This window comes from Hydra vulgaris, chromosome 12 (genome assembly GCF_038396675.1).
Source record: "Hydra vulgaris chromosome 12, alternate assembly HydraT2T_AEP".
NCBI lineage: Eukaryota > Metazoa > Cnidaria > Hydrozoa > Anthoathecata > Hydridae > Hydra > Hydra vulgaris.
The window spans coordinates 47,662,100-47,681,197 of record NC_088931.1 but is presented as its reverse complement, the minus strand read 5'-3'; the positions used below and the strand labels follow the sequence as shown (position 1 = coordinate 47,681,197).

At 27.0% G+C, this 19,098-nt stretch overlaps 1 protein-coding gene across 3 annotated transcripts in view; it reads left to right on the top strand.

Annotated features, from left to right (window-relative positions):
* Nucleotides 1-19,098, top strand: part of LOC100213042 (SH3 and multiple ankyrin repeat domains protein 2) — a 36,709-nt gene that overhangs the window by 17,312 nt on the left and 299 nt on the right. For all 3 annotated transcript variants that reach the window (XM_065813509.1, XM_065813510.1, XM_065813508.1), the window contains 7 exons: nt 1,475-1,675; nt 1,769-1,843; nt 3,361-3,469; nt 6,249-6,400; nt 15,148-15,192; nt 15,591-18,896; nt 18,971-19,014. In XM_065813509.1, the coding sequence (XP_065669581.1) occupies nt 1,475-1,675; nt 1,769-1,843; nt 3,361-3,469; nt 6,249-6,400; nt 15,148-15,192; nt 15,591-18,896; nt 18,971-19,014 (3,932 nt within the window). The remainder of the gene's footprint in view (nt 1-1,474; nt 1,676-1,768; nt 1,844-3,360; nt 3,470-6,248; nt 6,401-15,147; nt 15,193-15,590; nt 18,897-18,970; nt 19,015-19,098) is intronic.

Sequence of the window (19,098 nt, the reverse complement as noted above, 5' to 3'; positions counted from 1 at the left end):
AAATTTTTTTAAAAAGTTCCACAATTTTTATGTCATAAAAGAGGACTTTCATTTTCTATTACAAGGGGAGCTTTAAATACTCTTCAATCACCCTGTTTATTACTTTTATATTCAATCTTTTGCTATATTCAGTAAGTAAAATAATGGAATTTATTTGTAATTGTCAGTCTAGAAACTTGCTAAATACGTTTTTTAAATTTTGTATAAGTTAGATTTTTAAATGCTTAATTGGTGTCATAGATATAGAAAGGGTGCAAGGTAATTTAATATAGTAGTAGATAATCTTACAATATAGAGCTTATGTCCATCCTGTGCCTCTCAAAGTACCACATGCAGTTTATTTGCAGCTCCTTCTTTAGGACACCTCCAAAACTTTGTTTAACAAGGTTTCGGAGTTTAAAGTTGAGAGAGAGTTACAAGTAAAATTAACAAAATAAATAATAAAAATATAAGAAATATAAGAAGGCTTCCTGCTGATTGCTATTAAGAAAAACAAAGCAAAAATCAATGCAAAAGGTAATTTTTGACCTTTATTTATTGACTGTTCAAAAATAAAAATTATTTGTCAATTACATTTTATAATTAAAGCTGTCATTAAAATGCTCTTTAAGGTTGTAAAAAGTTAATATATATTTATATAAGGTTGTACAAAGTTAGTATACATTTATATAAGGTTGTACAAAGTTAATATATATTTATATAAGGTTGTACAAAGTTAATATATACTTATATAAGGTTGTACAAAGTTAATATATATTTATATAAGGTTGTACAAAGTTATTTTACAGCTTTAAGGTTGTAAAAAATTAATATATATTTATATAAGGTTGTACAAAGTTAATATATATTTATATAAGGTTGTACAAAGTTAATATATACTTATATAAGGTTGTACAAAGTTAATATATATTTATATAAGGTTGTACAAAGTTATTTTACAGCTTTAAGGTTGTAAAAAGTTAATATATATTTATATAAGGTTGTACAAAGTTAATATATATTTATATAAGGTTGTACAAAGTTAATATATACTTATATAAGGTTGTACAAAGTTAATATATATTTATATAAGGTTGTACAAAGTTATTTTACAGCTTTAAGGTTGTAAAAAGTTAATATATATTTATATAAGGTTGTACAAAGTTAATATATATTTATATAAGGTTGTACAAAGTTAATATATACTTATATAAGGTTGTACAAAGTTAATATATATTTATATAAGGTTGTACAAAGTTATTTTACAGCTTTAAGGTTGTAAAAAGTTAATATATATTTTACAGCTTAATTCAATTGAGCTGATTTTGATTGTTTGTACAAATTGATTATGTTTTGATATTAGAGAGTTATTTCTAATTGATTGATTGTACAAAGTTAATTTTGATGAAGTGTTACTTTAGATTAAATTTTGAAAGATAGTAGTTTTATTATTATTAATAATTTTCAATGTGATAAAATCAAATTTGTTTCATAGAAAACTTTTATATTTGTCATTGATGATACAATATGGGAAGCTAAACAAAAAGTTTTGACAGAGTTTTCAAACTTGGAATTCAGAGACCCTTTAAATTTTGGGTTTTACTTACCTCCAAATTCTGGACGAGCTGGAAAATTTTTAGATGAGTCAAGAATATTTAAAGATTATCCAATGGCCCTATCGGAGGCTCAACTTGAAGTGAGTTTTACTAGAAATATTCTTTATATAAGTTCAATATTTGAAATTTTATTATTGTTATTAGATTTTACAATTTGCTTGGTCTATTTCTAGTTTCGATATAAACGAAGAATATTTCGTCACATTCATACACAAGATGAGAAGAGGTTACTAAAGATAAATACCAAGGTAGCATTTTTTAAATATGAAATATGTTTGTGAAATATGCAATATAATCTTTGTAAAAATGTGAAATGTAAAATAAGTAATTATATTCAAGAGTTTGTTGATTAAAAATTTAAATTGTCTTTTTAAAAAATATCTGAAAAAATTTTTTCAGATATTTTTAAAAAAGTAAAAAAATTCAATATTAAATCTTTATCAGACACCTGGTTTCCATGGTTAAATTAATTTCTCAATTAGAGAAATGAGTTTAACCATGGAATGAGAAGATTGGATGGAAATAAGGATGATGGATGGATGATGAAAGATTAATGATTGGATGGTAGTTAGAAGGATCAGAGCAAATTTAAAAATAAGAATGACAGATGTAATTTGATCAGTCAGATGTAGGTTTACCAGACAGGTATAGTTTTTCAAAACAAATTTCAGATAACTTGTTAAATAATTTTGGGAGTTCAGCAAAATGTTCCGGTAAACACAAAAAAAAATATTTTTGTATAACTTCATAAACGACACTGCTATTTATAAAAATTATTTGAATTATAAATAGAGAAATGATTGAACAAAGTTGTCTTAATAGAGATGTGATTGAACAAGGTTTTCTTTATCTAAATGACACCACATAACAAAATGAACAAGTTGGAAATTATATATAATAGTTATAAGCCTATTATGATTAAATGTTGATTGGAGTAGTAATTTGATAGCTTTTTACAGGCAGACGAAGAACAAGGAAGTTGCAAATTTAAGTGTTTGTTTTGAATTCATTAGCAAAAAAAATCTTTTGTTGGCTGTCAATGTAATTCTAACTTACATGCTTATTTACATCAATCCATTTAAATTATTTTAATCACTACTATTTTATGACAAATTCATAAGTAACAAATTCATGAGAATTAGCAGATAAGAACAAATTCATGTCTAACCAAATTATTATTAACCAAATTATTATACTTTTATAATTTTTGTTTAAAAAAATATACAAATAGTTTGTCATTATATTTTTAAAAATATACAAATAGTTTGTCATTATATTTTAAAAAATATACAAATAGTTTGTCATTATATTTTTAAAAATATACAAATAGTTTGTCATTATATTTTTAAAAATATACAAATAGTTTGTCATTATATTTTTAAAAATTATACAAATAGTTTGTCATTATATTTTTAAAAATTATACATATAGTTTGTCATTATATTTTTAAAAATATACAAATAGTTTGTCATTATATTTTTAAAAATATACAAATAGTTTGTCATTATATTTTTAAAAATATACAAATAATTTGTCATTATATTTTTAAAAATATACAAATAGTTTGTCATTATATTTTTAAAAATATACAAATAGTTTGTCATTATATTTTTAAAATTATACAAATAGTTTGTCATTATATTTTTAAAATTATACAAATAGTTTGTCAATATATTTTTAAAAATATACAAATAATTTGTCATTATATTGAATTTCTAAAATTAAACAATTTATGTGAAAGTAAAATTGTTATTTTTAATTTAAGAAACACCAAAAAAAATTCATGGAGTTTATAACAGCAAGAAATATTACAGAGATGGAGCGTTTGTTAGAAAAGGGATTGGATCCTAACTTTCATGATGAAAAATCAGGAGGTACTGAAATTTATGAAAAAACTTAAATCTATTACAACTTGATAACAAAACAGTATAAAAATTCTTTTTTTTTTTAATTGTAGTCATTGCTTACAAATTTTAATCATGTTTTGTACAAATTTTTTATGATTTGCTCTATATACACATGCTATTTTATCAAAATAATTCTTAACAGATTTCCATTGAAATTTAAACTAAAGGAAAAAAACTTTTTTTTTTTATATAAACAATGAACAATCATTTAACTCTAGGTGATCTCTATGATCTCTTATTTTGAAACAAGGCTCTGAGAAGGATTAGAGATTTTTTCATTATTAATTAATTGAAATCAAAACAATTTTATTTTAATTTCAGATAATTATATGTGCATATACTACATGCACGTATAATTATCTGACAGAAGTATGTTTTAGCCTACAAACTTCAAGTTAAAACTTAGTAACAACGTTTATTACTTACTAAGATGGTGCCTAAACATAAGCTTTTTCAGAGAAATTTTAAAAGAAGATTTTATTTGCATTTATGTTTAATAACTATATGTAACTGTGAAGGGATTTATTTTTAAAACTAACTTTCCTAGAAAAAAAATAGGGAATCATGCTTTCTAGAGCGTCATAAGATTCAGCAATGTATTAGCAGGTTTTGCAATAACATGTAATAAGTAAATAAAGTATCAAAAGCTGCTATGCTTTATGAGATGATTTTTTTTCCTTATAAAAAAGAAGTCCATACCATCAGAACTCATTTTTAACTGCTAAGAAATAATTTTAATAAATAGGAAAAACAATGATGCAAAAGAGACAACTAAAGGTACTTTATAATTGTTTTCATTTTTGCTAAGTAATTTAAAAAGCTAAAAAGATGTTTTTTGATTAAGCTTTTAATTAATGCAGTGTTTCCCATGAAAACCTTATCACAACAAGAAAAGTTTTATAAACAATTGAAAATCGCTTAAAAAAAAAAGTCGTTGCTGCAAAACTTTCTACATTGAAAAAAAAAACATAAAAGAGGACTTTACAACATTTATTGATGAAAAAAAACTTGTGAAAAAAATATTGGATTTTAACAATGAAAAGATTCCAAGAGGAGTTTGTGATACCTGCCTAAAGCTGCTCAAAATTTTGAATCAGGACGACATAAATTTTTTTTTTTGCCTTAGCTGTTTGATTTTGATTAAATTTATATCAAGCCCCCTACTCAAAATGCTCTGAACTGTGAGTGTTTGATTTGCAAGATCGGAAAACAAAAGCCTAATGAAATTTATTCATTGAAAAACTAAAAAAAGGTTCACAAATGGTTCATGCTCATCCTCAAGCACAGGAGCTTTATCCACGCAAAAAAATAAAAACAGATGTACAGTGGTTATCAATCATGTGTCAAGATTACTTCTGCACAGCTAAAAAAGACATCAAAATTTAAAAACATTGGTTTTGAATAATCCAATTAGAACTGAACATTGCATCATCAGTCATTGCCACAAAAAAAAGGATCAACCATAAAACCATAAAATAAAAACTCAAGGTAACAGATTTTCATTGAAAAATCTCAAGTTATTGAGGTATATTTCAAATAACATTGAGTAAAGTGATTTTTTGATTTGCTTAAGACAGTCAAAATGATGGATTTCTTAAGCAAATACTCTTAAAAATCAAGGAAAGTTTAATGTTCAGCTTAGTACTGTCTTTTAGATACAAAAATGAGGAAAATGGAATCTACTTTGAATGAATAAACAAGATTTTGATTGGTTGAACCATATTTTGCACAAATATTAGCTGCGTAAGCATAAAAACAATCAAAAATTTTTAATTATGTTCTGCTTGAAAGGAACACTGGTGTTGGAAATGGTGATGGAGGATTATTTTTGAAGGCGAGTTTTGGTCTTATTAACACATCAAAGGAAACTGATAAAACATCTAGCACCAGTATAAAATAAAAACTTTTTTATTAATTTCTTTAATTTTGTACAACAACTATTTTATGTTATTGTAAAAAAAACTTTAACATAAAATTGTTGTTGATTTATTTTAAAACATTTTTGATAGATTCATAATGGTGTTTATATTTTTTTTAAATAGCCTTATATGATATAAGGCTTTAATGAATCATAGTTAAACTAAAATTTTAATGGACCATAGCTGCATTAAGACTATTTTTTGATTATAATTTAAGTTCACCATTATTATTTTGAGATTGATTAAGTTTGCGTATATTTTACATCATTTGATAAATGCATCAAGTTAAAGTTGTAACAATAATTGTAGCTTCATTTTATTGAGCTCAACTGCTGTCAATCAACTGAAGCACAAACTGCTGTCAATCAACTGAAGTTCAAACTGGTATCAATCAACTGAAGCTCAACCTGCTTTCAATCAACTAAAGCACAAACTGTTGTCAATTAACTGAATCTCAAACTGCTGTCAATCAACTGAAGCTCAAAATGTTGTCAATCAACTGAATCTCAAACTGCTGTCAATCAACTGAGGCTGTCAAAATTATAGAATCAGCCTGGTGTTGCAGTTTTACTATTCAATGATGCAATTTTGAAGCTCTAACATATTAATTTAGATTTATAAATTATAAACTATCTAATTAAAACCGCACCTGTTTATTAAATCTGGACTAAATCCCCCTCCCCCCACCTTCCTTTCAAGGGTATAATACAAATACAAGGGTATTAAGGACTTGAGAGTAAGTAGCAAGCCAACTTTTAACTACTGTTTTGTAGGTATTTAGTTTTTATGGAACTTAATCTTTCTAGTTTATATATTCACATTTATAGATACACCATTAATAGTAGCCTCCATGATGGATGACTGCATTGCTATTTTGAAACTTCTTGTCATGTTTGGCGCTTATTTGGATTTTCGTTCACATAGTGGTTTAACTGCTTTGCATGCAGTGGCAATTATTGGAAAACTTGAGTCAATGAAGGTTTTATTTATAATTGATTTTATGTTCTGACTAAAAAGCTTGTTCATTATGATTGAATATGGTATTTAATACATATTTTTTAACTTTTTTTTAATTTGAATATAATCCCAAGTTAAAAATATTTTTTTCTAAGTAATGTTTATAAGTTATTTAATGTTAAAGCAAAAAAATATTGTAAATTGTAGTTATAAAATAAGGAAATATTAAAAAGTATATATACAATATCTGTAATAAATTATGGTGGACACTAATATGCAGGGACTTGATTTTGTGCAATTTTTTGGTGTCAGTTTTGTGATGTTGCACAATTTTTCAAAAATTCATCCAAATAATTCAAGTAATCCAACATACCTAATAAGATTTTTTTTTTATTTGAATTAACAAGATTGCGTTCTAAAAATTTACTAAATAAATACAATTTTACTAAAGAAAATGTTTTTGTTACAAAAACCAAAATGTCGCATTCACTCTTTTTTGCTTATAGGATTTCTCAAGAAATATCTCAAATTAGCAATCATTAAAATGGGAGTTGGTGATAAGATGATCCAATAAGAAAATGATTGTTTAGCATTCATTTAATATTTATCTATTATTTTTTATGGAGGGGTTAGTTTTTGCATTATTTCCAATCCTTTTGTGCCTCCATCCATTTCCAACCCTTTTGTGCTTCCAACTTTTAATTCAATGTGAAAACGAGTTGAAGTTGAAAATGCAGAATGTTTACATTATATATAAAAAAGCTATCTTTAGGAATAACCAGATAAACTGGTTTACTGTTTTTTACTTTTACATTTTTACTGGTTAGAGAACAGTTTTTAGACATTTGATATTAATTCAAACAATTTATATTATAAATTAGCGAAATTGTATTATATTTTAGTTGTATTATAATTGTAGTTGATTTAGTTGATGTAGTATAAATTTAGTTGTATATAATTTAGTTGTATCATAATTGTATTATAATTTAGTAGCGAAATTGTATTATATTATAAATTAGCGAAATTTATATTATAAATTAGCGAAATATTTATTTTAAATCTATACTTTGGATAGTAGACATTCACATATGTAAACAAACAAGCATAAAAATATACTAAATTATATAAGAAAACTTAATTTTTTAAAAAGAACTTTTTTGAATTTGTTTCAATACTTTTGACCTTTTACAATCAATCAAACTAGAAATATAAAAATTATTTTTACATTTAAAAACCTAAAATAATAAAAACATATTTTTTTTTAAATCAAATTAAGATAAATCATTTTCTAATTAGTTGTGAATTTATGTTAAGAAATTGAATTTATTTGAGATAAAGCATCATTGAGTAATTCCATGTCAAAACAACCAGGCCATGCAACCCTATGACTTTGGATTTTTTTAATATTTTTACCATAGTACATTATAAAATAAGATAAATCTTAAAATTTCAAGGCCTAACTCCCAACGGTTCGTGAGTAATAGTTGTTTTAATTTTAGCTACTATTATTGATTTGGTCATTTTCCGCCATTTTAAATTTTACATTTCTCTTTATAAAACCAAGCCTTTAAACGTGTGAATTCTAAAAATAAGTGACTTAGTTAATCTCAAGGTGAGGAATTTAAATATATAAATAAAAACTCATTTTATAATTAAAAAGTACCTAAATATCAATTATAAATGTTAAAATAAACACCTGCCACTGTAAAATTTTTAGGTGTGCAATAAATTTTTTAGGCCTAAAATTTCAAATTAGGTCATTGCATGTTTGAAGAATATTGTGTGAAAAAATCATTTATGCCAAATAAATAGTTTTGTAAATATTTTACTTTTGTACTAAAAATGTATATATAATTGCAGGGGCGGACCATGATTTTTTGGTGTTTGAGTTAAATAACTTTCAGCTAAGTTCTATACTCCAAACCTTTGAATGTTCATACTTATGTCATTTAAAGATGTTTTGCAAAAAATTGCGCTGCGAGCCTGGGAACAAAAATACCCTAAAAAGTAGAAATCATCCGCCCAAACGTGAAGGGAATTGATTTTTCCAAACAGAAAAATAACTTACTTTAATAAGACTAAAAATTGTACATATTTTTAAAATTTTGTCAAAAAATCATTTGGCATTCAAAAGGTATAACCATGTAGAGTTTACAACCCCCTCAAAACGAGGGGGGTTGTTTAATTAGGTATGATTTCTAAACAAATCATTATTTTTCAATGAAATTTTATTACCTTAAAGAAATTTCTACCTAGTTTAGGATATTAGAATTCATATTTCAAAAAATTAATTTCCCCCACGTTTTAGATTTCTAATTTTTAGGGTATTTTTGTTCCCAAGTTCTTTGCAGCGCAAATTTTTGCAAAACATCTTTAAATGACATAAGTATGAACATTCAAAGGTTTGGAATATAGAACTTACCTGGAAGTTATTTAACTCAAACACCAAAAAATCGTAGATCCGCTCCTGAATTAAACGTGCAATTTTTATTAACTTTTCCCAAGAGTAATTCCATTTCAAAACAACCAGGCCATACAACCCTAAATTCTCTGATTTTTTTTTAAATTTTCGCCAAAGTACTTTAGAAAAAATGATAATTCCTACCTAAATCTAAATCTAAGTGGTTCTCAAGTTATGAAAGTTTTTTTAATGTATTTTTTGTTTCCTTTTTGTTCTTTGGTTCCTTGTCTTTTCCAATTATCAAAGTTTAATTGCTGAATTCAGACATATTCATCTAATTTAAATGTTGCAATTAGTTCTACATAAATAATGTAATTAATACTTGTGCATTTTTAAATTTGCAAGTATAACATTTTTTAATTCATTATCAAAATGATTTCATGTGATATTGGTAAAGTTTTGAAGTCAGAATGCCATAAAACCTCATATTCTAGAAATAAAGAGATTTTTTTACTACATGACCTAGACACTGATACTCGTCAAAACATTTTATGGAGATCTGAGTTGCGTGCTTGTGAAGAACTATTCAGCATTTGTAATCACCATTTTCACTACTTTGGAAAAAGATTTGAAAAGAAAAATGGCAATTGTTGTAATGTTTATAAAGTGCATAAAAAAAAAAAAAAAAAGAAAGGTAATTTGATTTAAAATATATTTTATGTAATTATATCAAAGAAACCCTTCATTAATTTTCAAATTGTATTACTTTTCTGATGGATGTGGAGGACAGTATAAAAATTTTTAAAATCCATGCCATCACTCAGAAGATTTTTTATTGAAAGCTGAATGGATATTTTTTGCAACCAGTCATGGCAAATCTTCTTGTGATGCAATAGGGGATACAGTAAAACGAACAACAGCAAAAAAACGTCCAATAAAAAATCAAATACTAACAATCGATGCAATGTTTGAATTTTGCACTCAAAAAACGCTCACAATAAAGTTCTTTAAAATTGATAAAGGAACTATGGTTAATGTTAGAGCTACATAAAATAAACGATTTGAGAAGGGAAAAACAATGCCAGGAAATTGAGGATTTCACCATTGCATACCAGTTTCGAAAACATCTATGTTATTTAAAAAATATAGTAACAATATAAATCCAAAATCTATTAATATAACTAAAAAATCAAGTTACCAAAATTTAAGTTTAATAAAATTTGAGCTAATGCAGAAATACAAATATTACGCATGTACATATGACTCGTTTTGGTGAATTGCAGTAGTTGAAGAAAAAGATGAAGAATATAATGATATAAAAATAAAGTTTATGCATCCACACGGTCCATCTGAACACTTTTTCTGGCCGAAAAGGAACGATTATTGTTGGATACCAATCACCAATAACATTTTGTTGCACTTATTAATGTAATAACATTAATAAGTGCACCAAAAATAATATCAGACAAATATGAACTTTCAAAAAAAGATTTTAACAAAATTAATAAGTATATATTTGTAAATCAATAATTTTTAATGGATATATTATAAAAAATTGTATATCAATTCAAGTATGCATCATTTTATTTATTTTGAATACTACGATAAGCGAAATATTTGCTTTTTTTGTAATATTTTTCATTTAATTTTTAAACTATGTATTTGGCAGAAATGATTTTTTCACACAATGTTTTTCAAACATACAATGATCTAATTTAAAATTTTAGGCTTAAAAAATTTACTGCACACCTAAAAATTTTACTGGGGCAGGTGTCCATTATTTTAACATTTATAATTGATATTTAGGTACTTTTTAATTATAAAATGAGTTTTTTATTTATATATTCAAATTCCTCACCTAGAAATTAACTAAGTCACTTATTTTTAGAACTCAAATGTTTATAGACTTGGTTTTATAAGGAGAAATGTAAATTTAAAATGGAGGAAAATGACCAAAACAATAATAGTAGCCAAAATTAAAACAACTATTACTCACGAAATGTTGGGAGTTAGACCTTGAAATTTTGGGATTTATCTTATTTTATAATGTACTAACTATGGTAAAAATATAAAAAAAATCCAAAGACATAGAGTTGCATTTAAAAAAAAAATTGGTTGTTTTGACTTGGAATTACTCCATTAAGCAATTATTGCAGTCAAATTGCAACATAATTGCAACATGATTGTGATACTTGTGTTTAAAAAATTTTGATAAAAAAATTTAAATATATTAAATATTTAAGAAAAATTTTGTTTCAATAATAATAAAAGTTTCAGGAAAACCTGCTGTGGTTTTGTTTTTATTTTCAGATTTCAATTACCATGATTTTTGGATTATACATAAAAGTTTGCAAACAAAAATATTTGAACACTTATTTCGGCCTACAAAAAATCAAATTTAGATGTAACTGATGTAAAAATAAAAATACCTTAGTAATGACAATTAGCGCTTTTAAAGTATTTTAATTTCAGCATTTCCATAACTCCATTTTCCTTAGCAAGCAAAACAAACCTCGCTATATAAAATAATCATAAGAAAATAATCAGCTCGTAAAGCAATTATTTTTGTTTAATGAAGATTTTGGGTGAAGTGGCATAAAAAATAACACCACAAATTTTTTATTTCTTTTATCCTGTATAAATCAAGCTGCTTTATACAAAAAAAGTCTAAGTTTCTATTAATTTTAAAATCGCAAAGATTAAAGGTTTTAATTATAATTATAAAATTTGAAATAACATCTTCCAGTATTTTTTGTTGGATTTTTTTGATAATCTAAGGAGATTTGAACGAGAACAATAAAATAAAGGTGATGTTACTGCAAATTATTTTTATGAGTAAAATAAATAATTCATATTTATTTATAAAAAATAAATTTACAATCTTGTGGTTCCTTTTACTGTAACAGCCTCTTCATGATCAAAAGGTTTTATTTATCTTGCAGTTTTTCTTGGTGCTTTAGAATCCTCTCTTGCGTTCATGTTTTCCTGACGCATACAATTTGCAGTTTTTGCGTGTTTTAGGACTTCGGTCAAAGTTTGTCAAATTTTTTGACAAATTCAAATTTTCTTGCTCTTTAACTCTTTTCTTTATTTTTTGTTAACATCTAACTAATGAGTTGCTTGCAACTTAATAAGTAGTTGCTTGCAACTTAATTAGTTGTTTGCAACCTTGTTGAGAGTGAGTTTGTTTAAATGTCAAAAGTATTCTGTTAAGTCTAAAGTTATAATACTGTAACAGTTTTGTTTTTTGTTTTTATTAATTCTAATTCACTCCCAAAAAGGTTGCAAGTAACCACTATTAAATTGGCAATTACTAGACAACAAAGAATAAAGTTAAAGGGAAAGAAAAAGGTTGACAGAAATTTGCAAGGAAACTAAACAAATAAAAGTTTTTAGAGCATGCAAATGTAAAAGGATAAATAAGTCAAGTGAGAATAAGTTTTGGTTGATCGAATTAACTTACAGGTGAGTAAACACCGCTGCATAGTTTTTAACTTTACAGCTCAAAGACAAACAGTAGATTGCAAAACCTTTACCTGAATTAAAATATATATATTAGGTATATATATTTTATTAAACAGATTATGAAGGTATTTTTACACTCATATGCTTCTTATGAATGGCAGACTTATACTATGACCGGATGGAAATTCAATTATTAATTGTAAATAATAAGTACATAAATATTAAATACAAACATGCTTTGTATTTAATTAATGTTTATTTTTTAATTAATATTTGTTCAAACAAATCTTAATTAAATGCACCTCTAATACCTTCACAGGTATTTTATTTGTTTCCTCTAGTTAAAATTTGATAATAATATTAGTGATAAATTTTATAATAAAGTTATGAACATTTAAATGGTTGTTTCAGTGGTAATATAAAAAATAGTGTACCCAATATATAATGTACCCAATAATTGATGTACCCAATAAATTATGTAATTAATAAATTATGTACCTAATTAATGATGTACCCAATAAATGATGTACCCAATAAATGATGTACCCAATAAATGATGTACCCAATAAATGATGTACCCAATAAATGATGTACCCAATAAATGATGTACCCAATAAATGATGTACCCAATAAATGATGTACCCAATAAATGATGTATCCAATAAATTATGTACCCGTTAAATGGTGTAAACAAAAATATACTTATAAACAACTTTTAATCTAATTCTTTAATTTAATTCTAATCCTTATCATTATTCTGCATAGCGGAGATTTTATCTATACTCTACAAAATAAGGTACTTTTTGATTTTTCTTCCAGTAAGTTTCTAAATAGAAATAAAAATCAAGTTAAAAGTGACTATAAAGCAGGTGATTATAAAAACAATTGTGAGGTGGAAAATCACGACCGAGACATGTAGGTGAAAATTTGATCAACATCTGTTCATAGTTAAGTAAAGTATTAACTGTGGAGACATTTTAGAAACAAAAAATTTATATTGTTAGCATAGATAAATTATGACAAGCATGTTGGTTTGAATGATTTTTATTATTAGGGCGTGAAAAGCACAATGAGGGATGAATAAAGCGTTTATAACTTTTTTTGTATATCTGATGATGATATGACAGACCTGATTGTGACATACACAGATGCTGTTGAAATGAAAACATTTCTCGGTGTATTCTTATTTATATAAACTCTAATTACTTCTTCAATGGTTGTCAAAATTTATTCAAATGTATTTTATAGTGAATCTTAAGTATCCTTTTTTGCTATTCTCTTTGGATATCCTTTTTAACTTAAAAAAATTATATTTTTTAATAGGAAAAAAAAAATTCAAAAAATGAGATTCAAGCTATCATCTGATGCGTAGTGCCACTATTTTTTCCTAAATTAAAGATCGAATTTTTTTTGTTTTTAAAATTTTTACATAATTATAAAAAAATATAAAAATTTTATATAAAAAACAAAACAAAGAGACCGCTTTGAAATGTGTATGAATCTGGTAAAAATCTGAGTGATGATGAGTACCTAGTTCATTTTAAATAAAAATGTCGTTTTAAGCAGTATATAGAAAAAACTTAAATATTTACTAGTATGAGTTGACAACATCTGATGATATCATGTTAAACTTGTTGATTTACTGTGGCAAATCAAAAAGTTTTATTAAAGCTAATAATTTGTACCTAATAAAATGTATTTATATTTAAGTATATAACTTTTGGTTAAAAAAACCTTTTAAAGGTAGAACTTGGTAGAATTATACTTACTGCATTACACTTTGAAGAGATCCTCTTAAGTTAATGTTGCCTTAAAAAAAAATTTCCTAAAGTTGAGAACAAATCATTTTAGTTGATGTGACGTTTTGCAACTAAAATAGTTATAACATTTTTATTTTTTCTTTATAAAAGAAAAAATCTTGAAAATTTAAAAAAAAGAGATAAATATTCATTCTAGATTATTATTTTGAATAACAAAAGGTAGAAATTGTTTTTCGTTCGATCAGACGCGGTGGTTAAATAAATATTGATGGTAAAGATAAAATGTCGTTGGATTTTTTAAATTATTTGTGTGGTATTGTTTAAATTTTCTCTAATGCGTTGTTTAGCAACTGGTGCGATTTTTTTTCTTTTTCTTTTAGGTGCGGTTTTTTTGAGCTGGTATGGAGTTTCGGTTTTCCTTGTGATGTTTTCTAACTGGTGCGCTTTTTATTTGTTAGTTTTTTTAGAGAAAAGTGCAAAATACCGAGTCCCTTGCTAACTGTACCGGCAGTTGCCATTAAGGTTTTTTGAGTTAAAGGTCTTAATAAATCTAAACTGTATAGAAAAGGGTCTTTGGTATTCTAGTCAAGTTTTATTATTTCGAGTATATAGGCAGAGGCCCCGGCGTTAGAGTTAAACTATTTATCGGCTAATTCAGAATCTGACTGCAATTACGCATATTTTTTTTTAATGTAAATGTGTTTTTGTTCAATATTTCATTGATATATTGAAACAATTTAGTTATGTTTAATTATTATCCGGTTATTACGAATCCCATCCGGTTTATTGTTTGTTAACATTCATTTCATGTCTTAAAATTTGTTACTTTTTTTTTGAAAAAAATTTTCAGTCGTGAAATAAAAATTTCGAAAGATTTTAGTTTAAATTCAAATTTAGGAAAAAAGTTATTAAAGGATTAAAGTTCTTTTGTGTTTTTGTTTTTAATACATGATTTTATAAGTTGTGTCAAGCAAAATTAAAATTAAACCGACGCGAGAACGTTTCAAAACATAAGCCACTTAAAAAATAAGAAATTATTTTGTTCGTAAACAATAATTATATTAATTATATTTTTTTGCTGAAATATTTATCGTGTAAATTGTTATTATTATTTTTTTATTATTATTTTTTTTTTCTTCTTAGGGTTTGCTTGATCTTGGTGCTTCACCAAATTACAGAGACGCGAGTGTACGTTTGAAAATGATTTTATGTTAACTTAGGCTTTGTAAATTTAAATAAGTCATTTTAATAATACTTATACTGACAGAATGTCAATAAAAAAAAGGCAAGTTTATGAATTTAACAGACTACGCTACTAACTTTATAAGCAGTTTTAGACGTTACATAATTTTCATATTAACGCTGATTTTTGAATTGATAAACCAGTGATTGTAAATTGATTATTAGTTCATCGTCCTGTAAAATAACTTACAAAACCTCAAAGCTTTTTTATTGACATTAAGTCATTAGCTATACATAATTGACTACGTAATATAAGTCGTAATTAATTTTTGCGTTATAAGAAAATTATTTTCAACAATATTATTAGCTTATTATAGAAATTCCGTGATTTATGTTTTTTTTAGGGATTTACGCCGTTGTATCATAGCATAGTGTCGGGTTCAAGTCCTAATATTAGCCAATCTTTATTATATGAAAGATCTGAGATTGGTATTATTGATTTACATGGTTTTTCAGAAATCCATCAAGCCTGTAAACACGGTCATTCTCAACATCTGGAACATCTTATATATTACGGAGCTAATATGAATTCTAGAACATCATCTGGGAGTACACCATTGCATATATGTGCGCTTCAAAATCAGGAATCTTGTGCGAGAGTGCTATGTTTTCGTGGTGCTGATCGAAACTTGCGCAATTATTCTCAACAAACACCATATGAAGTTGCGATTGTTGCTAATAATTTTGATGTTGCGGCTGTTATAAATGAATTTAATGAATCTGATGTTAAAAGATTTAATGAAAAGCCTGTTTTTAGTAAACGGCGTTCTAGGAGTTCTAGTAAGAATTCTAGCCAATTAGACATTTCGTCTTTAGCACCAGCAACAATTAATACAAATTCGCCGCCTCCGACTATTTGCTCTGTAGACTCACCGAACTCTGTCTCAAACATTGAAGGCATCCAAAGGCCTGAAATCCCAAATAACTCATTAAACCCTTATTCTGAAATGTTACCTGATTATTCTGAATCTGAAACCGATTCTGAAGACGATAGTGGCATTAAATCCAAATCTAATAGACGAACATTTTCTAATGGCGGTCTCGGAACGCAACGCTCTCCCGCACCAATTAAAATTAAGCAAACTGTACCAATAACATTAAGAAAACGTTTATATGCTAGCGTTCCAGGACGTCAATATATTGCCATTACTGATTATGAACCTACTCAAGCTGGTGAAATTAAATTAGACAAGGGTGATGTTGTTGAAGTACTTTATATTGGAGAACAAGGCTTTTGGGAAGGGAAAGTCGAAAATCGTGCTGGTTGGTTTCCAAGTTATTGCGTTCAAGAGATTAGCAAGTCATTAAATGGAGCAGACAAAAAACGCTCATGGTTTGGATCTAAAAAATCTCCTATTGATATAGTTGATAAAGTGTCTAAGCTAGACACTCCAAAGGAGCGCGAAGTGGTATTAAAGCGCGGTGACAAAGGTTATGGTTTTCAAATGAGAGGTGCAAACTCTCATGTTCCGCACATTGAATTTCATCCAACTCCTCAGTTTCCAGCTTTACAATATATAGGCGAGGTTGATAAAGGAGGAATAGCAGATAAAGCTGGATTAAAAGCAGGTGATTTTGTTTTAGCAATCAATGGTGAAGAAGTTATTAGTGCTACACATGGTTACGCTGTTTCGCTAATTAACAAAGGTGGTAAATCATTAACCATCAAAGTCATAACTGTTGCTCCGGAAATAGTAAACCCAGAACTCATTTTACCAAATGGTAGTCTTCGTTCAAAAGATGCTTCTGAGTTAAAAGAGTCTTTAAAAGCAGCAGGAGTCGTTAATGTTGTTGAAAAAAATAAACCTCTTCCACCGACTCGGTCTATTTCGACATCATTATCACAATTTGGAAATGAAGAAGGAGAATCCTCCCTATTATCTGAGGCAGCCATTGCATTAGAATCAGAGACAGTTGTACTTGAAAAATCTAATTTTCGCAATACGAGCATGAAAGGAATGTGGGCTGGAAACGCTTTTAAATTAAAAGGGGAAGAATTGAAAATTCGTGATGAAGATATTAGTCGTGGAATTTCGCGAAAACAGAAAGGACTTACTTGTGATTTTGCTTCCGACTTTGATCAAAGGTTTAAGCTAATAACAAAACAATATGATACAAAGTTTAATTCGAATCCTTCTCTTGCAAATTTATCCCTTGAAGAAAAGTATGACAATATGTCTAAAAATAGTAAAGGTGTCCCTCAAATAACTCCGCCTGATTATGACAGTACGATAGAAAATATTCGAAAAGGACGTACAAACTCACTTAGTGGATCTGAAAATAAGCCTAATAAAAATATTGTACCGCAAGAGATAATTGATGTTATGCATTTTGAAATAACTAGTAACTATGATTTTAGAAGTACGTCAAGTTGTTTACCTGAAGAACATAATCAACAAGATGGTAAGAGTGCGGTAGCTCAAACTGTTTTATCGGCGCATCAAAACATGCTCTATAGTACTGATAACATAGCACAATTACCGTCTCCAGAAGTTTCTAAAACAATTCCGTTTGTTCATCAAGACAATATATCTCGACAAACACTACAAGTTGATGGGTTAGTTCGATTGCAGCATTTACGTCAGCAACAAATGAAAATTCCTCCAATTCCAACAGCAATGCCTCCGCCTCCGCCACTTTCTGAAAATTGCTCGCCATCACCCCAATTTAGTAGCTATATTCCACCTCCCCCGCAACTACCATCGTTAAATTCTTTGACATTTTCTAAAACTGAAATTACTTGCAATTCTAGTAAAACAAATAATGACACTAATTTAAGAAAATCTGGAGATGATAGTATGAATGATCATGACCACTCTTCGGTTCTTTCTTTAGCAATTGCAGCACGAGCAGCAAAAATTTCAAAAACAACAGACCTTCCAACAGAGTTATCTATTACTAAAAAAACAAACTTAACCACTTCTTCTCTTGTTACTAAAAAAACAGAAATGGGCAGCATTTCATCGGCCACTAAAACAACTGACTCCGGGTTACCAATAACTAAAGAAACTTTTGAACCTGAAAATTTAAAAGAAAGTTTTTCAAAAAAAAATATTTTTTTAAAACCAGATTCCGAGAAAGTTGAAAATGATATTGAAATTGAAGATAAAGAAAAAAAATCGCTAGTTACCATGAAGAATGTTTCTCTTACATCAATAACAAAATCACCTGAAGTAAAAGCACAAAAAAAAGAATTGCCGCCTTCGACTAAACCAAAACCCAAAAAAAACACTTCAGAGAACACTAAACTAAACACATCTTTTGTTGTTACAGATACTGTTTCTAACGGTTTGAATGTTAACATCAACAAAAATGCTACCATGTCGGACTTAACTAATGTTGACGTTGTGGTAATCTCCGACGTTAATAATAGTAGCAGTGAAATTATTCCAATTGCTATTAACAGCAAAAGTCAGAAAGTTTCGTTGTCAGAACAAATAGCAACATCATATTTAGATGGAGTAATAGCTGACGCTGAAGCTAGCCTCGATTATGATTTAATTTTGAGTAATCGCACAGCCCCAAACAGCGTTTCAGAAACATTAAGTGAACTTTTACCTCCTCCACCATCGAATGTAATCCAGCTTACAGATTATAACGATCTTTCTGATGAGTTTCTTCCTCCGCCTCCAAACGATCTTCTTTCCGAGGTATTTGCTTTTATTTAAGCCGATGTTCGCCATTATTGTTTTCTTTCATTTTATAATTTTTATTTTTAATTTAGATTGAAAATGAAAAGATAACGAATAACAAACACATACCTGACAAGTATGTTGGCTTATTTACCTAATTCTTACTCTGATATTTATCTTTTAAATTTAGGTTCATTTACCTAATTCTTACTGTGATATT